General features: G+C 41.0%; 2 protein-coding genes and 1 pseudogene across 5 annotated transcripts in view; 1 reads left to right on the top strand and 2 right to left on the bottom strand.

Moving 5' to 3' along the window:
* Positions 1-7,468, top strand: C3H2orf49 (chromosome 3 C2orf49 homolog). Its single transcript, XM_060233787.1, has 4 exons — positions 1-206; positions 2,565-2,731; positions 4,220-4,574; positions 5,928-7,468. The coding sequence occupies exons 1-4, from the start codon at positions 36-38 to the stop codon at positions 5,982-5,984; spliced, it is 750 nt and encodes a 249-aa protein (XP_060089770.1). The 5' UTR covers positions 1-35; the 3' UTR covers positions 5,985-7,468.
* A 2,657-nt stretch (positions 7,469-10,125) lies between these two features.
* Positions 10,126-14,002, bottom strand: LOC132569056 (uncharacterized; annotated as a pseudogene).
* Positions 14,003-17,256: 3,254 nt separating this feature from the next.
* The window catches only part of FHL2 (four and a half LIM domains 2), a 29,548-nt gene continuing 22,702 nt past the window's right edge, over positions 17,257-24,102 (bottom strand). For all 4 annotated transcript variants that reach the window (XM_060233783.1, XM_060233782.1, XM_060233785.1 and 1 more), the window contains 3 exons: positions 20,329-20,498; positions 18,563-18,749; positions 17,257-17,515 (listed from right to left, as the gene is read on the bottom strand). In XM_060233783.1, coding sequence (XP_060089766.1) covers positions 17,364-17,515; positions 18,563-18,749; positions 20,329-20,498 — 509 coding nt within the window. In that variant the 3' untranslated portion in view covers positions 17,257-17,363. The remainder of the gene's footprint in view (positions 17,516-18,562; positions 18,750-20,328; positions 20,499-24,102) is intronic.

Below are 24,102 nucleotides of genomic sequence, written 5' to 3'. Positions count from 1 at the left end.
TCGGACGTAAACTGCTGTGTGAGGTCATAGAAGGAATGCTCAGGCGGCCAATCAGGTTCATGCTCGGAAAGATGGCGACGCGCGGGACCCTAGAGCAGCCTGTGAGGGGAGGAAGCAGCAATGGCGGCGCCAGTAGCGCCGACGCGGATCTTTTGCTGCACCCGGAGCTGCTCTCCCAGGAGTTCTTGCTGCTCACGCTGGAGCAGGTAGCGACACGGCGGAGTGGGGGGGAGGAGCTCTCCCTTGCGGGGGGCGGGGCATCCTGAGCTTTAAATTGCGGGGCCCACCTGAGGTGATGCATACCTGGGGTCTGTCTTGGCTGGTGTAAGATGACGTTTCGCCTCTCAGCGGGCCGTCCCTTCACTTGTTTGCACTGGCGCGCCCTTTGGTGGCCAGCTGACTTGAGGGAAGCTAGTTGAAGCCTACCCCGGTGACAGTTTGACCCACAGAGCGCAGCAGCCTTGGAGCTCATCGCTGCCCTTTTTGTAGACTGATCCAGGTGGGCAGCCTTGTTGGTCTGAAGAAGGAGTAGAACAAAGCAGGAGTCCAGTAGCACCTTTTAAGACCAACAAACTTTTATTTGGAATGTAAGCTTTCGTGCGCATGCACACTTCTTCAGACGAGGAATGAGGTACAGTAAGCAGAGCTACATATAGCTTGTGGGGTTTAAGATGCAAAGTGGTACAAAGTAAAAATCCAATAGCAGAATAACTTTGTACCACTTTGCATTCTAAACCCAACAAGCTATATGTAGCTCCGCTTGCTGTACCTCATTCCTTGTCTGAAGAAGTGTGCATGCGCACGAAAGCTTACATTCTGAATAAAAGTTTGTCGATCTTAAAGGTGCTACTGAACTCCTGTTTTGTTCTTCCTTTTTGTAGATTGTTGCTGGACTGAATGGTCTGCTCCAGTGGGGCTGCTTCTTAGTACTTATGGCTTCGAGGTACATGTTCTCAACCGTTCAGTGTCTGCAGACCAAGATGCTGGCGGAAGACACAGAGGCCGGGGTTGTTTAAATAATTGGCAACTGGGGATGTTGTCAGAAGCTCTTCCACTCACACAGCTGTCCCGCTGCCCAATGAACAAGTGTTCCACCAACATGTGTGTATATACATGAGCAGTGTAAAAGTGACACCTGTGTGTGCTTACGCCAGCAACAAAAGATGTAATGGTAAAGAAATGTTTGTATGGCCAAAGTTGGGAAACTTTCATCTCTTGCATCTTTGCTGCCTTCACACATTTATCTATTTATTTCTTCATTTACACCCTGTCTTACTCCCCAGTGGGTGGCCAAAAGTGGTTTACATCATTCTCCTTCATTTTATTCTCACAACAACTCTGACTGCAATCATACACACTAAACAATGTACTTTCCAACTGGATTTTGCTATGTGAACTGGCAAAATCCATTTGGAAAGTGCATTATATAGTGTGTGTGATCACAGCCTCCGTGAGGTAGGTTAGCCTGTGTGTGTGTAACTGGTCCAAGGTCACCCAGTGAGCATCCATGGAAGACTGGGGATTCAAACCAGCATCTCCTAGATCCAAGTCCAGTCCTCTAACCACTATGCTTTGATGCTTTGTCCTTTTCTTTTTTAACAAACAAAAATATTTTTATTAAAGTAGGCAAAAGTAAACAGAATATCAACAGTCTTATCAAAAGATTCCAAGGAGTATGAATACATGTATTACCATATAAGATAAAATCAGATATACGGTAATAACCAAACAGTATCAAATGGATATGTTACAACTAAAGAAATCAGTATGAACAACTAATAATGTAAATGGAGCATTCATGAAAAAATACTAGGTATAAATTATTAAACTGAGAATTAAATGAAGAAATGAATAAGAATAAAATAAAGAACTAAATAAAGAGTTCCACTCCTGTGTCATAGCATTAAAAAATTTTGTGCAAGAGGGAAAAGGAGAACATTAAGAATCTTCTGTTAAAAGCAAAACAAAGACATTCAATAAGAATTATAGGGAGAAATTTCCTGATTGAAGATATATTTTGCAAAAGGGAACCATTTTGCAGTGAAATGAGAAGGAGCAGGAAAGGAGTCAGAATGATGTAAGTAGTCAGCAATTTTATCCGTTATAAAATGTTCCCAGCCTTTTGTAAGCCAAGCAGTTGTGGTGGGAGCTTTTGATGCTTTCCATGAGGAGGCGATAGTCTGGAATATGTCACCTGAACTCCAGTGCCTTTCTTCTGTGTAAAGTTATAATTATTTCTGTGTGTGTGTTGTACCTTTTACCCAGGTGGGCCTTCTACAGTTCCCAGTAGTCAGAAATTTCTTCTATATATAGCTTTCATGTAATAACCCTATAGGAGATTAATGTTTACTTCAGTTGGTGAAGTGAATTCCATGTCCCAAATGGGAAAGTAGAATAGGTACAGAAAATATTTTTAAAAATAAAAAACTGTCAGAGCCAATCTTTCTGCATTCCTATTTGTTTGGATGTACATGCAATAGTTTTAAAAAAAAAATATTTTCAGTTATTGCACTTAGGAGATTTTCACTCATATAACATTGCAAGTTTGTCTGCTTTTTAAACAGAAAAATATACCAGTTGAAGATGAAGTGAAGATCTGTAAAGATGGCCTTACTGATCTTTATGTTCAGCATGTTATACCATTGCCTCAACGGAACTTGCCTAAGACAAGATGGGGGAAATTGATGGAAAAGAAAAGAAGCCAGAAGGTGTTAAAATATGTTGATGAGAGGTAATTCTTGCTTGCCTTGAATTATCCCAGAAATTTTTCAGGAAGTATTTTACCTGTATCTCCCAGTAATAAATAAGATGTCATTATGTATTAGCTCTAAGAGATTATTAGTAAAAGCAATATATAGTCAGTAGGAAAAATTACTCATAGGGAACAGATCAATTGAGAGTGTGCTGCTTATGCACATGGATAGCTGAATATCTGGCTACTGCTGAGGAGCTAAGTAAACATATTTTCCAAAATTTCTAGTGTGCTATATAAACTACATGTTTCACTGCCACTCTGCTCCCCTTCCCCAACCAGTTGTAGTAGGAAAAATACATTGTTATCCTCTATGAAGCAGGAGAAGTTCATGTAGACAGCTCTGCTCTGGTTGGCAATAAAGAGAATGGGGAAATAGATCTAGTCACTTATAGGATAGGGGTACTGTCTGCTGGAAGTGGTTTTGAAAAAGCCTCTTATGCATAGTTCCTGCTTTTTCCCAGAGGCCAGATGTAACAAATGGGATCAGCATCAGTGTGGAAGAAGAGCTTGGGGACCTTAGCACAAGCAGGCAACATACAGTCTTTGAACATGGTCTGCAAATCATCTGAGTTAAAGTGTTCTGCTAAACTGTGTTGGTTGAACTTCATTTTAAATCCATAAAGTTTAGCTGAATTCTAGGTTGGGGTCTTTTTACTTTCACTTTTTGTTTTTGCTATTTATCATCCATATCCATAGATAGCAGCTTCTAGTATGTGTGTCCTGTTTTCACTTGTGGGTAATAAAAATCTAGAAATAGAAGGAGGAGTTATTGTACTTGCATGTTGCTTTATCATGGCTGTTAATCAAAATAGGAAAAATACACGGAAATCTGGGATGGTGCATTATAAATGGACAGTTCATTTTAAGCATGTTCAATTTATTTAAGGAGGGACTCTGTGAATTCTTAACATTTAGCCTGATTGGAACTTTAGATGAAACAGTGGCTTATGTGTTCTGTCTGTAAAGCCTAAAATAGCTTTTACTTTGGTGAACTTTGGCCCATCTGACTAAGTGGGCTGTAGTTCATGAAAGCTGAGGCTGGAATATATATATATATTTTTAGTCTCTAAGGTACCATAAAATCCCCGTTGATATTTGCTATAACAGATTAATACAGCTACCACTCTGGTGCTATATAATTAAAAAGTGTTTCAGAACTAACAGATCTATTTACTTGATGGAAGATAATTTAGAAAGTAGGTTTTTTAACATGACTAGTTTGATATTTTCAATTGCTCTCATTACAAGGCGTTAGATCTGAAGAAAGTGAATATCTGTTGATTACATTAACATTGCCATTGTAATGTCCACGTTCATTAATTTTGTGCAAGTTTAGAATTCTCATCAAAGCACAAAAACTTTGGGAAAGTTCTACAAAATGAGTGGAGTGATTCCAAGTAGTATGTGTAGGAATATTTGCAATCTATATTGTTTTTCTAAGAAATATTCACTGTTTTTGGTTAGCGCTGCTGCTGTGGAGAATCTAAGGAAACGGCCTCTCATTGTGTTTGATGGTAGTTCAACGAGTACAAGTATAAAAATACGGAAGACAGAGAATGGAGCTGCTGATCGTCTAAAATTATCTCCAGCTGGAAGTACCAATACTACTTGTAGAAGACTTTCAGGTCCTTCAAATTCATCTACATGCACATCAGCCTCCATTTTAGCACAGGACATTAATGAGGCCAAAACCAACAATATTATAATTAACAACAGCAATGTAAGGTCTAGTAAGAAGACACCACCATCAGTGACTGCTACTGGATCTACTGTTGTGAAATTAAAGAGAACAGCACCAAAGGAAGAATCAGATACAGCAGTAAGTATACCATCAACATTCTGCAACTTTTAAAAACATAAACACACTAGAAAATTTGTTGGTGTTTCTAAGCATGACATACATGTCAACAGGGGTGGAATTCTAGCAGGAGCTCCTTTGCATATTAGGCCACACACTCCTGATGTAGCCAATCCTCCAAGATCTTACCAAAAAGAGCCTTGTAAGCTCTTGGAGGATTAGCTACATCAGGGATGTGTGACCTAATATGCAGAGGAGCTCCTGCTAAAATTCCACCCCTCCATGATAAAATTTCTATGAATAAGTTCATTGTCTCTATAGCTTTCTGATTCCTTGAATAAAGTGGGTTGGATCTAAATGAAGCAAGTTTGCCAGAGAACTCTCCACCCTTCCCAAAGCAACAGACCAATCTCTGCCCCTCCATAGTGGGCTGAGGTTTGGGAGACTTCCACACCAAGAATGGTATGGGAGAATGAATGGAGGGCAGGCTACAGTTGGAACGAAATGAACAGAGATCGTCTCCCACACTCTTGAGTGAGTTCTTTGTTTGCAGAAGAACTCATGCAAGCTTGGAAAGTGTTGATTTTTTTGTCAGTCCCCCTTTCTTGCTGTTTCCTGGCAGCTCCTATGAATTGATTTCTGGGGTTGAGGCGTGCTGTAGTGGAAAAGTAAAGATGGCAATGGTTGGTTGAATAAGCTTGATCTGCTTGTAATTTACTGGATCAAACCCTGAATCTTTTATATTAATACAATTGTATTATCAGTCTAAATATATAAATAGGAATAAAATAATTACGCTTTTCCTCAGAATAACCTTATTTCATCTTTATGAGATTGTACAGTTAGTGTCTTGGATCCAAGTGAGGATTTCTGTGGTCAGGTTTACCATTTTTGCCAATTCCACCTTTCTTCTGCAGACCTCTGATTTCCTTTCATGTTGTTCTGGGGGTTACTCCCCTCCCTCCTTGGAGCTTCATTGTGGGGGCCAGAAGAAGTGGGGTGGTTCCATGGACAGAAGTGGATCCAGCCATTGGCTCCAAGCTGTTATTTGGAAATATGGCAGACTTTTTTTTGTTAAGTTTTCTTTACATTTTCTAAGGAAGATGAGCTGCATTAAAACAGTCTGGAATAATTTATATTGGAGTTGTATCTATCAGTATTTTTCAGTAGATTTCTCAGTGTCTGTAAGAATCTAAATATTCTAATGTTCAGATTAGGAACTGGATGGGATTTTTTGCTTTTACTTGCAGCTAAATTAAATTTTGATTTTAGCCACAAGATGGCAACACAAGCCATGCTCTGTGTATCATAAGATGTCTGCTTAAATGGTTAAATATACCAAATCCTACATTATTTAATTCTGTTTGCCCATAGAATGGTCTACAACCTACTGAAGCAAAAAAGAAGATCCAGCACGTAACATGGCCGTGAATCTGTAAGGTTCTTGGAATGTAAATAATATTTAGCCTCCATTTTTTGAATAGTTAAGTCATATTTAACCAGGATTACAGATTGCAGTGGATTCTTCATAATGTCAACAGCTCCACAGTATAAAGCAGAACCATCTTCTTTCCAGTCACTTTAAAAGTATTTCCTGTATTGCACATTGATTTATTTACTTCAGTTCTAATGGTTGGTTTGCAGAGAACAAGATTGTTCCTCCAGTCCACCTTTGGAATTGTCAAGTATACTATAAATCAGCCCTTGCATGATATGATACAGAAAATGTGTGTGGGGTTCACGCTCAACCGTACAGTGACATTGAGTTCAGTACATGCAAATCCCTGTATATGTATACTCAGAAGCTGGGGAAGATGGTGCTTCCATGTTTTGCTGGACTTCCCGTGGTAACTGAATACATTCACACAGAGCAGTTCTGTTGGTAGGGCTTAGGATCAGGGCTAGAAAAAAATAATTCAAATTCTTGGGTGATAGTATTAATATTTAAATGACATCTGGGAATTTTTCAGCCTCCTGTGAGACTGTTATTGCTTCTAACAGACTTAGGGAAAATAGCTGAACTGTGTCTTTGCTTCAAATTGAAGTTTTTGTTGTCATTAGAGATAAATGGATTTCTGGTAATCATTGGAGATAAGCAGATGAAAGGCACTGTCTAGTCGTCTGTATGTAGTATATAGAAGGTGTCAGACAGAAATGTAGGATATGAGCTAATACTGTACTTTAAAGCAGTACTTGTATTAGTATTTTATATTATGCAAATGTGGAAGACATATTTGAAATGACAGGCAAATTTGTACTGTAAATTAGCAGTGGAAGTTTGCAAACAAAATAAATCTTACCCTTTCCCTTTCTGTGAATAAACATGTTGAATTTCTTTGAAACCCCATGGATTCTTCTTGTATGTTGTAAAAAACTGTCTGAACTGGATGTAAGTGTTATAATCATGTTCCCATATATACAATATCATTACATCCTGGGAACCATTGGATGGAAATGTGGAAAACTTTCTTTACTCAAATGCTCTGAAGATGCTTGCAACGTCTCAGTGGAATATTTTGTGGCAGTTTAGTTCTTTGTCAATTTGAAACTGTTTTTGTCTTTTTAAATGGGATTGGTTTGCCATAAGAATCTTCCACCTCCTTATGAAAATAAAGAGCAAATCTAGCCAAAATTAAGTAAATTATGTGTTATTTCTTGCAATGGGAATGTTAAATGTGTTATTTAACACTCTTGTTGGAATCACTGGGTTTTAAATGGTTACTCATTTAGTTGGATCATGTCTGTTCAGAGCATTTAAAGATATGATATATTTGAAGTGTATTTGGACTTGATTCCTGAACACTTGTGTGAGTTTTATACTTTGGTACAGCACAGTTTAATATTGTGTGTTTTGTATCTAAATAGCTGTCTTTTTAGTACCCTCATCTGACTTAAATAAATTGAGTTAAAAGTAATCTCTTAAATGGAATGGGCCATCTCTGTGCTGTTATCTTGTCTGCCTTTGAAGTTGACTGATTTGGGGTGGACTGTGTGGCTGCATGCATATGTGCGCTTTTATAGTTAAGCATGCCTGTAAGTGTGGATGCGCTAATAAATCATTGCAAGTTATTTCTAACACGAACCTCATGCCCGCTGGGACTTCAACCTGACTACGAAATTTGTAAAATGTTCAGTATACCTGGTCATGGCTTATTTTGATGAAGAGCATCATTTGCCTGTCCAGTATCTTCATATTTCATTAATGAACTTTAAAAGTAGGTAGGCCTGGATACAGCCTTTTGAGGGTATTGAAACAAATATTCAAGGTTTTGTTTTTCATAAATTTGTGCTATTTTAAAATTAATCGGTGTCCTTATTTTGTATTTGGAACTGAATATGAGCTTATAAATGGAAAATTTATTTTTACATCAATAGACCAAGATCACATAAAATACATGCATATTTTTCAGCAAGGAAGTCATTAAAATATATGTACAAAATCCTAAAGTCAGAGTTTGTGTCCCTGTCATGAATATGGTAGGAAAGAAAGCAGCAGCTGGAATCTTAAGGACATGTTTGTGTGACTGTTTTCTGTGAGTGGCTATATGGTGAAGCACCTGTTGATATGGTGTCTGGTCTTACAAAAGCATTTTGAGATCATGGCTCCTTGCAACCTAGAAAACTTTTCAAATAGGCACTGAGGCAGCAAATGGCCAGTTGTTGCCTTGCATTGCAGTACATAAGCAAATTCTTGGGCCGTGGTCACACTCACCATTAAATCCATCCCTAACCCGTCGCTATTATACCCCGCAGCTTTTTTACAACGAATTTCCTGATCAGACTTCCCTCCATCCTTCAGTTCTAAGCAGCGTTGGTCCCGTCGTTGGTTGATCAGAGGTCTCAACCGGACCTCATTTTTTGAGATGGCATTCAGCACTCGCGCAAGCGCAGTACCATAGGATATCGTGCTTGGCTTTTTTTTTTTTTTTTAAAGGGCCAGAAAAGGTGGGCGATCTGACACACACACCCCAATTTAAACACCCGGCCAGGGAGGGGAAGCCCAGGAGTTCTCTTTGCTGTCTCTCCGCCTGGCGGGGTGACAGCAAAGGTGGGTGATCTTCCTCCCCCCCCCCATTTAAAACACCCCGCCTTGGTGTTTAAATGGGGGGGAGCATGGCAACTCTCTTTGCTGTCTCTCCACCTGGCGGGGAGACGGCAAAGGTGGTCATCTCTCCCCCATTTAAATGGATAAAAGCCGGAACAGGCCGGAATGGGCATCAAACAACGTAGACTGTCACAAAAAATGAACACCCCGCTGGGGTGTTTAAATGGGGGGGAGCACAAGAACTCTCTTTGCCGTCTCTCCGCCTTGCGGGGAGAAGGCAAAGGTGGCCGATCTGCCTTTTCCTCACATTTAAACACCCCACCTGGTGTTTAAAGGGGGGGTGGGAAGCCCAGGAACTGCCTTTGCCATCTCCCTGCCTGGCAGGGGGACAGCAAAGGTGGGCGATCTGCCTCCCCCCCGCCCATTTAGGAAAGGTCCCCTGTGCAAGCATCAGTCGTTTTCGACTCTGGGGTGACGCTGCTTTCACAAAGTTTTCACAGCAGACCTTTTATGGGATGGTTTGCCATTGCCTTCCCTGGTCAGTACACTTTCCCCCCCATCAAGCTGAGTACATATTTTACCGACCTCGGAAGGTTGGAAGGCTGAGTCAACAATTGCTGGCACAATGATATCATTTGGAGTGGGCTCTCACAGGGAAGCGGGTGTGCGCTTGCGACGAGTCAGCTGCAATGGAGCGTTCAAACATAGAAAGTACGTGCAGGATTCGTCGGAAGCATTCTTATTCCGGATTTAATGTACTATCAAAAAAATCCGCGTCTCAGTCGTGGCAGTTCGGAACACGAACGAGCCAACGACCATTGCCAGATGCTGATGTTTGGACAACCGCATAAAATCCGACATGCATCTGGCTTTCATCCATGCCCACCTTGTCAGTTTATGTGTGTCTGACCTCGCCCTTGGTCTCCTCACCCTGTAACCACTATGAACAAGTTTCCCTAGACTGAAGAGGGTCACATTGTATTTGCCGACTACAGCCGTTTAGTAAAAAAAGCATCAGGAGCTTCCTGTATTGTATGGGCTGATAATTCTATGCAGCAAGAATCTGCCAGAGTCCTACTCTGTAATGGTAGCTTCATGTTTTTTTAAATGGAGGATGGTTTTATTGTCATTTCTGCATGTACACAAAGAAAAAGGTTACTTAAAATGCTATTTCCATTTCCACACACACTGGAAAATACATTTAACAGTGAGAATAAACACACTTACAGTAAGAACTGTTGCATATAAAGTAGAATTTGTGCATTGAAAGCAACAGAAAGATGGAGTATACCACCTGTTTTCAATGTTAATGCAAGAGTTTGATTAGTTGCATCACTGACGGGAGTCAATTATATAAATAAAGTATACCAACATTTGTATTTTTAAAATTTACAAATAAACTCTTTAAAGTCTAAATAATATTGAAAATCAGTTTCCCCTTATCAAATAAGTCAGTTGAAGAAGTTAAAACGAGTCTAATAAAAACTAAAATTTTAGCCGTGGTTTTACGTACAAATCTTTATATTTCTATTTTCGTCTTATTTTTCTGTGCATCTTGTTTTCCTCATCACAGTGTCTTCCACCATTAGCTCCTTTAAAAATATCCACAGTTCTCTTTAAAAAGGAATTTTTGCTACACAGTTTTCAATCTGTGTTTGAGAAGATCCATTGAACTTACACAGATGTAAAGAATTTCATCTACCATACACAGGAAATGCATTTCATTACACCATTAAGGATATTGCTACAGACAAATCAGCAGGTGAAAAAGTGTTTTAACTGTGGTGGACAATAAAGGAGGCACACTATGGCAATGACCTGGTGGTCTGTCCTAAGAGAAACACTCCAATATGGCCTTTATGGTTTAACAATGTCATTTCTTTTGTGAAGAGGCTAAGCCTCTACTCTACATGAACCATACCTGTGTCTGTCCTTTGTAATGGAGGCTGACCTTTAAAATGTTCTATTATAAAATTGAAACAAATTTTAAAAGCCAATGCGGTGTTCTTGTCTCCAAGGTTGGATAAATTAAAAGGAAAGTCACTTCTGACTAAAATCAATAATAAGGCGCCTTGAGACAACAAACAAGATCAAGATGTGACCTTTTTCTTCAAAGCACTTGATATTTTTCTCCTTTCGGATATCTCAGTAGACCCAGGCTTATCCACAGAACTGTGAACCCCAAATATCCCCAAATATAACAGAATAACTACTTTAAGGGTGACAACAGATGGGTGTTTTAAGCCGCCCCAAGGATGGGAGGCAGGTGGATTCAGAAAGTTCATCCACATGTGCACCTCTGTCTGCTGTCCCTGGCCCACCTCCGAGTCACCCTGGCTTGCTGGGAGCCGGCTCGAAAAGGCACCACAGGTGCCTCCCTGGCTGTCTGGAAGGCCAGGAAGCTCCTGGAAAGTGCCCAGGGGGCCACGGATGGGGCACATGAGCGTCCAGTTGCTCTCTGGGGTGCCCACAGCCCATCCCTCTTCCAATCGCCATCTGGAAGCTCCTGCGCACTCTATTTCCAGACCGCTCTCTTCCAGGGCGGCTTGATGCCTCCCTGAGCAGCCGTCTGTTGTCAGCCAAAGAGACTGTGTTACTTCAAAGTAGCATTCATGTAGCAGCTTTTTCCCATGCTTTCTTACACTTTCCCTTAAGTCATTTTTTTTTTGGGGGGGGGGGGACATGTTTAGTTTTACAGCAGCCAACACAAAGGATAATGGCATTTCCTTGAGGGAAGCAAGTTCTTTCACTGTGTGCAAACTGGAGAGCCGGTTTGGTGTAGTGGTTAAGTGTGTGGACTCTTATCTGGGAGAACCGGGTTTGATTCCCCACTCCTCCACTTGCACCTGCTGGAATGGCCTTGGGTCAGCCATAGCTCTGGCAGAGGTTGTCCTTGAAAAGGCAGCTGCTGTGAGAGCCCTCTCCAGCCCCACCCACCTCACAGGGTGTCTGTTGTGGGGGAGGAAGGTAAAGGAGATTGTGAGCTGCTCTGAGACTCTTCGGAGTGGAGGGCGGGATATAAATCCAATATCTTCTTCTTCTGCAGAGCAACTGCTGGGCATGAATACTGACACACTTTGGAACCTGCCTGGGAAGGAAATGAGGTGCATCTGTTTCTACTACTATTCTGTTTTAAGGATTTTTTTTTGGGGGGGAGGGAGGGTTGTGTGTGTGTGTGTGTGTGTGTGCTTGCACACCTGGAAGTCATGTTGACCTCTGGTGACTGACCCCTGCTGGGGGCCTGGAAGGTATTCAAAGAGGTGGATGAATAGAGCCTGCCCCTCTCTGGTATTTCAAGGAAACCTCCCATCCAAATATTAACTACAGCCAACCCTGCTTAGCTTCTCAGATCTGACAAGATCAGGCTTGCCTGGGCTATCCAGTCAGAAACAGCAATGGATAGGTCACCAATGCAGTGAATCTGATGGTCAGGTTTGGGAAGTAGTCCAGCAATGGTTCTATTTTCAGTAAAACAATGCCTGTGTATTTTGTGATCTTTCAGTACACATTTTTTCCATGATCTTCAGCAGATCATCACCAGCATCTCTGCAGTGAATCACTAGTGGCTTCCTTAAGGTGCAGCTAGATTCAGTTGCCTTTCAAATACTTTGTCCTGTGTTGGGACTTCAGTAATACATTTGTAAGGGTAATCCATCCCCATTTTTTCCCAAAAGCAATAGTTTTGGGGTGCCTTGTTGCCTGCAAAATACCTCTTTCATGGAGATCTGAGTAATAGTGTGCAAAGTGTGGGTGACAGCCAAATGCATCTTCAGAGACACCCCTTGGGCTGTTTTGAGGTGTCCAGGATTCTTTTTTACTCAGTCTGGTGCCATCCATTTCTCCAGCAATTTTACTTTGCTTTTTGTTTGATACTTGTTTATATTTTTGCTCCCCTTCAAGTCTTGAAAAGTTTCCACATCTTCAAAACTACTGTTGAATTTATGAAGGTTTTTTGTTCGACTCTGTCCAACAGAGTTATTAATGTCCTCTGTTGCTGAACTACTCTGGTTTTTCAGTTCTCATGTAAGCTCTGGTTCATCTCCAAGTCTCAGTGTTCTAGGGGCATGCGTTGAGTGGCATCCTCTTTTCTATTGCAGTTAGAACTGTTATTTTCGTCTTTTACACTAGCTTTCTGAAAACTCGATTCTAGTTTAAATTCTGCTTTTCTTTCTGATCTTGAAACTACATATATACGTCTTGAGCTACCATCTGACCAATGAGAGTCTTTTTCTATCCTGCTGGACACAGATATTAATTTGTTCTTTTTGTGTAGTTTTCCTACAACTGGTATCTTCTTCCCCTGCAGACTGATGTCTCAAGTCCTTGGTCCAGAAGCTTCTTTTCTGTGATAAAGGCTGTTCATGTGAATTCAATTTGGAGATGCCGCATCTTGTTTGGCTGTTAATGCTTCCCCTAATGCACCTAGCAGAGTTTTTTGGGAAATTAATGCAGCTCCCCCATTCTCTGCTTTCTTATGATCATATTTAGCCCCTGCATCCTTTGAATGCTACATGCAAGATTTCAGCCTGCACCACTGCATGCATCTTGTTTAACCTCATCCCAGAGAGGAAACCACACTTTTCTTGGACATTTTACAAATAGAATGGTTTACAAGATTCCCTCCTCTGGAAATGCAAACACTCTGGAGAAAGGAAGAGGCCAGAGTTCTTCCCAGAATGCTTTGGACATGGAAGAGGAGCAGTGACTGAAGAAGAAGCACATTAGTTTCATGTTATGATATTAACAGCTAAATGGTTCTGCAGGGGGTTCCACATGGTTGATGTAATGTGTTACATGCAGATAATGTGATACATATTATGGACTTGCAGGAGATTTATTAAATCACCTGCTGGGTACTGTATTTTCCCTTCCTTGAGACCCAATTGCTTGATCCTGTGGGTCCAAATGGGAGGTAAGTACCTATATTAAAGTATCTTCCTGGGTGGCAACTGTGCTGCTGGGACTTGAAGCCAGCCTCAGTTGCAGCACCACTTAGAATGGAGGCAGTGACTGGTAATGAGACCAGTGTGAAGCTGATCACTAATACAAAAGGGTAGCAAACAAAAGTGGCAACACAGTATATAACCGACAAAAGCAAACACCACTGTGTATACAAACAATAAAGAATTTATAATTTCAAAAGTCTCTTGTTTTTTCAAAGATACTAATATACAGTACAAAATCTTCTAAAGGGGTGCATTCCACAACACAAATTTCTGTCCAATTATTTCAAAACTTTCAAAAAATGTTTCAAATGCTGGGAGATTTCTTATAGCAGCTTTCATTCAGAACATATAATATATACTCATGGTCCTCCTCATTGTTGTGGCAAGTCCAATTCCCCTAAGGTAAAGGCTCCAAAGGCTCCAATCTTCTCCTTTACGTGCCTGTCGACTTTAGACATCACGTTTTGCAGAGATGCTTTATCACAGAGCTATTCTGCAATATCATTCAATTGACGTCAAGCTAAGATTTTGTGCAATTTACCAATTGCAGCACCACGTAGAATGGAGGCAGTGACTGCTAATGAGACCAGTGTGAAGCTAATCACTAATACAAGTTTGACCAAGAGGGGAATTCACCATATTTATTATATTTAGTGATCAGTGTATTTATGCTTTTGTAAAATTTCCAAGCAGTGATTTAAAAAATGTTCTCATAAGGGACTATATTTGCTTGATAAATGAATATATGTGTTTGATGTTGGTGAATTGCTTTGAATTTTCAAGAGCTATGCTGAAGTTCTGTGTTATGGTTATAGAAAAGCTAACTCTTTTGTAGTTATAGGTGTGAGACTGGTTTGGAATACACATTCCATATAGAAGAGCATCTTACTCTACAACCATTGAAACCCCAAAGAGTTCATCTATTGCATGCCATGCTCCTTAAACAGATTCAGGGTTCTCCCTACAAGGCTGCACGTTTGTTCAGTGTCCAGTTCCTCTGCAACAGAGGTATCCAATCAGTGTCTTTATAGTAAGTAGAACTATGGTTATAATTTAAAGGGAAATATGCACAAAACGACTGCTTCAGTGTTTAATCTTGGATGCAGACTTCGCTCTGCATGATACTCTATTTTGTTTACATTTTTAAAACCTTGCGTTTAAATGCTGTGGTGGTTAACATAGATACTGAACATTGTATAGAAAATAGCACACACCCAGAAATGTTTCCTTAGTTCTTCCCAGAAGTATTTTCTTGCCTGATAAAGCTAGCATTGGGCTGGATCCTGCCTAGATTTCAGTGGTTTCGTGGAGGACTTTTGCTGATTTTTCCCCAAACACCTCCTCCCAGATACTTCTCCTCTGGGGCCCCAGGAATTGCTTGGGGAGTATGGGTTTGAGGTCTCCTCCAGAGGGATTAGCAAAAATCTCCCTCTCCTTTAGTCTGCAAAAATCTAGGCAGGGTTCAGGCCATTATTAACACTTGACATTTTTTTTCTATACCATCTTGAGAGAATTAAAGTTGGGTTATGCTTAGTGCAGTTTTTGCAAGGCAGAAGATGTTCCGTGACGAAGGCATGCAAAAATTTAAAACAATGGCTAAGATCCAAAGAGCTGTTTAGATGTGCTCAGATTTTGTTTTGTTTTTTCTTTACACAGGAGACCATCATGCTCAATAATATCTTTTTTTCAGGGCAGGTGTCTCAGTTTCAAGTATTTCCATTAAGAGCCACATCGAGGTGCACATACCGAGCTGCAATACTTGGGGAGTGGGGTTGTTTGGTTTTTGGAATTTAGCCCATATTTTAAAATGTTTGGATAAAGTGGACCTCTTAATCAATTTGGACAAGAGTTAAAACATGAGTGCCAATTGTGTTTAACCATATTTAATGTGTTTTCCAAGTTTGAAACTATCATCTGACAGCAGAGGCTGACTACTTGGAGTGGGATTCAAACAAGAAAAACAGATACCACTTCTGAGTTCCTTATTCATTAGCTGGTGTCCAAATGTACTGTAGTGTGTAACAATGTTCATTCCTGGCCCTGGTAGTTCCCCAAAGAGAGGAGGGCATGTGATCCTGGGCTTGGTGCACTGGCACACTGCTATGGACAGAAGAGTTTTAACACATGGCTGCAACTCTCACTTCCCTGTTATAGCCCCACATATTTTCCCGTCAGGAGTTGGGGGACTATAGCAAATATTTGAAATCGTAATACATTACATAGTATTCTGTATCCTTAACTAATCTTTCAGAAGAGGAAGGAAAAAATTTTGACATTTGAATAGTCAAAATACTTGCACATCTGTGCAGTGCTTTTTTTTTTTTTAATGATCTTGCTGCAAAGTTGTTGCTCTTGGAAACCCTCTGGTTTCTCCCTTTTCCCCTTGGAGATTGCAGGTAGCCACATTTGTCAGAAGAGAAAACCATGAATCATGCAGTAGGGTCAGCCAAAATACCCCAGTAGGTGGGTGTTAAAAACAAAGAAAAATGGAGGGGGGAGGGAGTTTCAGCTTTGCTCTGGATGTGGTAGATTTGACTGGGTCAGGTGGGGTGGGTGACAAGGGCTGCCTTAGCCCCCTGAGGTAAACAAGGAAAAAGAACCAGCAGCTGCTATTTGAAAATATTTTTTAAAAATTGTTCAACTATATTTCTGGCACAAATCAGTATACACAAGGTGCTTTAAAGGGGTAAAGGCAGAAGAAAAATATGTAGTATTAAATAATGCTGGAAAAGAATTTATGTGATGCTGTAAGTAAAAAAAATCGATGGAAGTCAAATGAGTAATATTACCTAGTGACTGAAGGAAGAATAAACTCCTATAAGCACAGTTCATTCTCACACTGTCTTGGTCCCAGATGGAGAATCCTTTCCTTTGAGGCCTCAATTTATTATTTCCTGATACAGGAAGTACAGGTAGGGTTTACATCCAGAGTGTTCAAATTAAATGTAAATTGTCAAAAGTTGACCAAAATACTGCAGTCTTTGTGTTAGAAATTTATTACTTCATAAAATACAAGGTGCAATGAAATTTTAAAAACCAGAACTAGATGCTGACAATTTGTGATATGTGCCATAATTTATGTTACATACATTTAAAACTCGTGCAGCCTGGCCCTGTATACATTTACTTGGGAGTAAGTCCCACTCAGTTTAATGGACCTCCTTCACGGTTCATATCCATAGCTGCAGCTTTAATTCGTTATTTTAAGGCGTGACACAAATCTTCCTAACAATGATATCCCCTATGTACCCAGCACAGACTCACTTACATGTTTGTCAACTCACACATCATAAATATTGGCCCTCAATCTATTAACACTAAACAGCTGTTCCTATAACCCTGGGGTGGCCAACGGTAGCTCTCCAGATGTTTTTTGTCTACAACTCCCACCAGCCCCAGCCATTGGCCATGCTAACTGGGGCTGATGGGAGTTGTAGGCAAAAAAAAATCTGGAGAGCTACCGTTGGCCACCCCTGCTATAACCCTTCCCAAAGCCCCTTCTTCAAAACTCACACATCATTTTAGAATGAAAATATCTGAAAAGGGATCCTTATTTTAGTAATATCTAAACACATCTTTGTGTTTTGACTGATCCTGATACATCAGTTAAACTGTGGATGTCAAAATCACCTGAGGCACCTCCCCCCTTTTCTGCACCATTGCATTTCCACAAGCTAGAAAATAAAAAGTTAACTGCGGAGAGTATATGATGTTGAAAAACAAAACACTACATTTCTCACTTCTGGTCAAAGTTCATACACGCTGTCAATACTTATTTTAGAAAACACACGCAGCTTATTTTTATTCCACTTTGATGTCTTAAATGTCTTTCCCACACTCTGGGCACAGGATGTCATCCCTCTCTGTGAGGAAGCCACGGCCGACTAAGGAGAGGGAGCACTTCTTACAGTTGAAACAGTCGTTGTGCCACTGGCGTTCCTCAAAGGAGATGTACTTGGTTCCTCCAAGTCCTGTAAAAGCAAGAGAGGCATTAAGAAGCAGCTGTGATGAGGGGATCTTTAATGAACCATGTGGATGGCAAATTGGGAGACAGCAGAAGGCAGGCGTGGCGGGGGGGGGGGGCGGGCGGAGGTCAGCAAAAATTGCCCTCTCCTATGCACACACAAAAAGCTGAACTGCTCCAGAAGCTGCTGCTGTGTGCCAATGGAATGGCACCAGAGGATCCAAGCATTGAAAATATTAACCTAGTCGAAGCCTCAGAAACTTGGTTGCATGTATCTCTGAGGAACATCTCCTGCCACCACGAGCTCCTCTGTGAAAGAGCAAGAGGTAAGAAATAGTGTAGGGCCATGGGCAATTTCTCTCAGTTTTACTTTGCTGCTCCTTCCAGCATCTCAACCTGCTCTTTCAAAACTCCCTGACCCACAGGATACCTTTTCAGTTGGGAAGGGAAGGGAGACTAGGGAAGAATAGCAATGTGGTAGAGATCCATTCTGTGAACTCTTTCCATTCATGTGTTGTATGATCCCTATATCTTTTCCAACAATCAATTTTCCTTAAGAAACAACATGTATAACCAAGGTCTGGGTCTTCAGGCAGCCCTCCGCATGTGACAGACACCTTTACCTTGCAAAAGAGCTGTTTTTACACCTCATGGGGGAGCACTGCACAGGAAAAGTGAAACATCTGAAGGTTATCTACTTTGGATCTTATAGAAGCAGAATCATGAGCATCTCTTATTACAGCAACATGCAAACTCTTGTGTAGGACTAGGAGAGCACATCTAGTGCAGTTTCTGCCCATCCTTATTTGGATCCAGCAAATACTTGCAATACTTGTACCCTTTCCATTTTTATTTTGTTGCTCTGTTGCATTATTCCACAATAATGAGCTTTATTCCACAATAAAGCTCTGTTATACCCAAGGTGAACACCACTTGGTTGCATTACCACATTGTCCCTGGAAATAGTTGCTTTTATTTATTTTTTTTTTGGGGGGGGGAGCAGATATTTTGGTTAGTTGTCAGTTTCCAAACTAAATGGTAGCAAGATACTCACCGCTTATTGGATTGGTGCACCCTGCACACTTTTTAGCATAGAGGCTGCAGAAGCAGTTCAGACAATAGGCAAACTCATCCCTGGAAGTAAAACGTTGACCAGACAGCTGTTTCTTGCATCCAGTACACACAAAGCACTCCTTGTGCCATGGCTGCTCCCGGTAAGTAATTCCTCCTGTAGTGATGGGCTGTTAAATTAGTAGAAGAAGAAAAGAGTGGTCTAAGGAAGCTCTGCTGAGGTCCCCCCCCCCACACCAATTGCTTTCACTTCACAAATGTTCAAGGAAGCAGCAGCAAACAAACTGATATTTCACATAGAACATTTTATTTTTTTATTATTGACAGCATTTATACCCTGCCTTTCTTTGCTCATAGTGCTGTAGGAAAAAATAAGGTTTTTTTTCAACAATAATTTCTATTAGCTCTGACCTGGATAGTCCCAGCAAGCCTGATCTTGTCAGATCTCAGGGTTGACTCTGGCAAGTATTTGGACAGGAGACCTTGAAATACTAGGAGGCAGAGACAGGCTATATTCTGCCACCTATCTCAATATCCTCCAGGTCTCCAATAGGAGTCAGTCACCAGAGGTCTCCATGACATCCAGGTGCATACACACATGCACATATAAATACAAAAATACCTTTTAAAAACCAATAGTTTCCATCTATAAGTTTGGTCATAGAAGTGCAACTTCAGGTTGTAGTAGGTGCCTAGCAAGCTCCAAAGGCCTGTTCTTGCATACATTAAATATTAGATGAAAGTCTTGCTTACTGAGGACAAGTTGCTGGGAGCCATTTTGGTGTAAAGCAAAATCCAAAAGCAAAATGGTATCTTTTGTTAGAATCAGCCCAAAATACAATAAATGCTATGCAAAGCTTGTACACTGTGGGTGCATTTACACTAAATAACGTGCTTTGCAACTGAGTTTTTATTTTACTACTTTACTTTAGCAAAATCCACTTGCAAACAGTTGCCGTGTTTAAGCACTCTGTGTTGTGGCATTTTAGTTGTCCTTATAAAAGATAATTCAGGGCTTAAAAGAAATTACCAAGAGCTATTACTAAACAGTTGTGGTACAGTTATTAGAGCATCAGATCAGGACTAGAGATTTGTGTTCAAAACCTCACCCTGATGGACCACTCACTGGATGATCCTGGGACAGAAGCCCCCTTCCTCAGCCTAGCCAGCCTCACAGAATTGTTGGGAGGATAATATGGGGAAGGGAGAGCCAACCACACTAATCTGAGCTTTTGGGGGGAAGTGTTAGCTTGCTTTCCCTATCTCCTCAAAAACAGAAAAATACAGGCTCTGAAGAATAATTCCATGTCTAAACTTAGATTGTGGAGGCCTTTGACCTTTCCCTTCCTTAAATGGCAACCCCCCCCAAACTTTAATTCAAAATTGTGTTCTCTTTTTATAAGTCCATTTAATCGTTGCCGAGGCCATATACTTCATCATTCCCATCCTGACTTTGCAGATTACGAATCTTTTTGGCTGGTGACTTCTATGATGACTCCTTTCCCATTACTTGTAGTTTACAAGATTTCTTGACTGCAAGTAGCCAAAATGTGGATATTTGCCATTTCGATAGAGTTCAACATGCCATCAGTCTGCCATATCTTAAATGTTGCCCTCACAGAATTGGACAGTCCTAAAAGGTCACATATTTCTGAATCAGGAGTGTTGACCTTTGGCTGCTGCTTACACATTTCATTGCAAAGCAGTGTTAAAAAGGTAACATTGCAAAAAGCAGTGAACACTAAATACCTTCTTGCACTGGACACATTGCATGGCAAACTGCTTCTCATAGCACGGCACGCAGAAATTCTGATTGTCTTTGGGAATGAAACTCTTCGTCCCTATTGGTTGTTGGCATCGATGGCAGATAAAACAGGTCTCATGCCAGCTACTTCCTTTATATTCCATCTTGCGAGTTCCTAAGAGAAGATCACAGAATAAAATTCCACCCTTCTTGCTATGTACTTAAATGGCATCCTAATTTGATTTAGCTTATTTTTTCAAGGTGTTATACTGGAGAACAGTGGCCCTGTGGTGCAGAGTGGTAAAGCAGCATTACTGCAGTACTGTGGTCTGAACTCTCTGCTCACTACCTGAGTTTGATTTTGGCGGAAGCTGGATTCAGGTAGCCAGCCCAAAGTTGACTCAGCCTTCCATCCTTCTGAGGTCGGTAAAATGAGTACCCAGCTTGCTGGGGGGGAAGTGTAAAAGACTGGGGAAGGCAATGGCAAACCACCCCATAAAAAGTCTGCCGTGAAAACGTTGTGAAAGCAACGTCACCCCAGAGTCGAATATGACTGGTGCTTGCACAGGGGACCTTTCCTTTCCTTTCCTTTCCTTTCCTTTCCTTTCCTTTCCTTTCCTTTCCTTTCCTTTCCTTTCCTTTCCTTTCCTTTCCTTTCCTTTCCTTTCCTTTCCTTTCCTTTCCTGCAGAAAGGGTAGTTAAAAATCACACTCCACCTTTCTATTAATATGTAATGAGAACTTGGGCAGTTAGCAGATGTTTGGGTTGAGATCATTGATACAACCATACCATACATCTCTTGTCCTCAGAACCTGAAATGTCTTATTCCTGAAATACAAATAGATGAACTTTATGGTAGAATTAATGTTGGAATAAACCAACAGTCCCTCATAATGGGACCAACTGTAAGATTAATATTTTATTATGGCCTAATGGGATCAGTCTTGATACAGCTTTTCTTTCCCCAAGTTCTGGTTTCCTTTAAGTCTCTTCCACAATTCCTATTTTTTTAAAAAAAAAATCTCAGAGTTTTTATGATCAGGGTGTTTTTTTTTAATCCAGTTATGTTTTCCCAGTATTTTTAGCTTGTCCTATACCTTTCATGTATTTCCCACACTGCTGGGCACATTATGTCTAATATACTCTTTTCCATGCCTCCATTTTTATTTCTATTGCTCACTGCTTCAGTTCCCAGTGGAAGACAATCTTCTGTTTGCCTCACAAGGCAACCTCTTCCCAAGAACAATAATCATCTGGCACTCCTCAAACATTCTGTCCTGCCATCTTCCTCCCAGGTGTTGTTACAGCTTTTAGCTGTAATAGAAAACTTGGAAGTCTGGAGGAAATGAGCTGCGGGGAGGAAGTATATATAGTAATACCCTTGAGATAGTGGGATAAGCCCAGACAGTGTTATTAGAAAAATTGGGTTTAGTTAGAAGTATGATGGGGAAGATGTAGAAACCATGCTTGTGGGACGATCCTGTTCTTGAGGAAGAAAGAAGAGGAGGAGGAGAAGATTGGATGTATACCCCACCCTTCACTATCCAAAGGAGTCGCCAAGTGGTTTACAATCTCCTTTCCCTTCCCCTCCCCACAACAGACGCCCTGTGAGGTAGGTGGAGCTGAGAGAGCTCTAACAGAAACTGCTCTTGAGAGGAACAGCTCTGTGAGAATTTGTGACTGACTCAAGGTCACATCAGCAGGTGCATATGGAGGAGTGGGGAATCAAACCCAGTTCTCCCAGATAAGAGTCTGCACACTTAACTACTATTCCAAACTGGCTCTCATGTTGAAAAAAGGTAGAATGTTAAAATGCTCTTGTTGCAACCCTGTATAATCCCAGAAAACTGCTAACCTTGTCTTTTCCTGACCACACTATAGCTAAAATGGAGACTAGATTCTGATCAGTTCTGCAGCTAATCCCAGCACACCTCTTGGACTACCCAGCCTTAGAAGGCAACATAGATCTTATACATGCATTTCCTCAGTCCCTTCCCATCAAACACCCATGGCCGCTGAGCCCTCCCCCGCCTTTAGCAGGTAATAGAGTTCCATGGGATCCTGATATCTCAAACATTCTGACATGCAAATAGTCTCCAAGCAATCCAAAGCCAAAAGGGGGTGGGGAGGGGAAACTTTCCATTTAACTTTACAAAATTAGTGGACCCTTGTTTGATTTTCAAGATATTTAGGCATGCCAATTCATGGCAAATCAACCTCTGTGTAATTCCTGTCAGTGATATTAATATTATTTTATCAGAGGATTTGACTCTTGGAACAAGCTCTGCATTGAAACCTCTGAGACAGCGTGCTTAAGAATATTAAAAAGTATCAGCATATAAGCAGTATAGGAAGTGTGTTAACACATACTTATCTTGCTGCATGACATTTTAAATGCCTTTTCACACCTTACTGCTTTATTAGCATGCTACATTAATAAAGGCTTGCTTATGCTGCATTTAACGCAGGTGTGAATTTTTTTTTCTGAATTAGGCAGTGAGTTTAAAAATCAAGAAAGATGATTTGTTAACAGACTGTGCCTGGTGATTAATCAGGCTTTGTCAAATAGGTCATTGAGTCCCAAGATTCCTTTCTTATCATCACAGCAGGATTTCACTGTCCCTCATTTGGGGCTTCTGTATCCTCTTCTGCTGGGAGATCATGACAATGCCTTATGTCTAGGGTTGCCTGTTCCAGGTGGGAAAATATCTAGAGATTTTAGGGGTGGAGCCTGAGGAGGAGAGGGGAGGGACTTCAGTGGGGTATAATACCATAGAGTCCACCTTCCAAAGTGGCTGTTTTTCCCAGGTAAACTGATTTCTGTTACCTGGAGATCAATTGTCATAGAGGGTTATCTCCAGCTACCATCTGGAGGTTTGGCAACCTATCCCTATGGTAGGGGCTTTCAGCAGTCAAGAAGGAACTGGCAGGATCCTTGCACTGGCTCCAGTGAGCATGCGTACTGGGACGCCTGCGCATGCCCACTGGTGCCAAGCGCAAAAAAATCCCGGGCTTTTTAGGTACCGATTCAGGGATCAGCACGAGCGCTCTATCCCATGAGTGTGAATGCACAGGTGACCACTCGAAGATCTACAGTTACAGGTAAGCAACCTGTCTTTTTATTTTGTACCTATTTGTTGGCCTTGGGGGCTTGTCTTGCTTAACTGTTACTAGAAATGTTAACTCAGGATGAGGTCTTTCACATTACCTACTGCCTGGTCCTCTAGCATAAGTTTTCATTCAGTGCCTAGTTTTGTTTACATTCTTCAGGGTGTGCAGTTTTATTTAAGCCCTGAATCAGTTCTCTATGATTCACAAGAAGCACTTGAATGGGATATCTATGTACAGCTGGGGAGGTCTGCTATATATTATGGGGCATGATGGGACAGGCAGATCCAAAGACTTTGTATTAGTTGCAGATCTGTGACTGATTTGGGGCCACCTGCTTTGCATACTCTTGCATAATACAGTTTATACTTCGCTATCATGTAACTAAAACCCTTCTAATATTGATGTCATGGCTCATCAAGCATAAAAATTAATCTGAAGATAATTGAGATGAAAGCCAATTCAAAACGCTTTTCTTTTCTTACTGGGGATCGCCAGCTGGTTACACACTAACTTCCTGACCTAAAAATTTGTTTTTAAAAAATACAGCCCTGAACTTTAGAATCTGCCAATAAAAACAGTCATATCTCCAAACTATTTCATCCTCTCCAATAACAACAACCATGGCATGTTTAATTGGCCCACAGCTTTGAAGTCAGGATTCAGGATGT

The sequence above is a fragment of the Heteronotia binoei genome, chromosome 3, assembly GCF_032191835.1.
Source record: "Heteronotia binoei isolate CCM8104 ecotype False Entrance Well chromosome 3, APGP_CSIRO_Hbin_v1, whole genome shotgun sequence".
Lineage (NCBI taxonomy): Eukaryota > Metazoa > Chordata > Lepidosauria > Squamata > Gekkonidae > Heteronotia > Heteronotia binoei.
The sequence above is the reverse complement of the archived record's forward strand: the minus strand, read 5'-3'. Positions and strand labels throughout refer to the sequence as shown.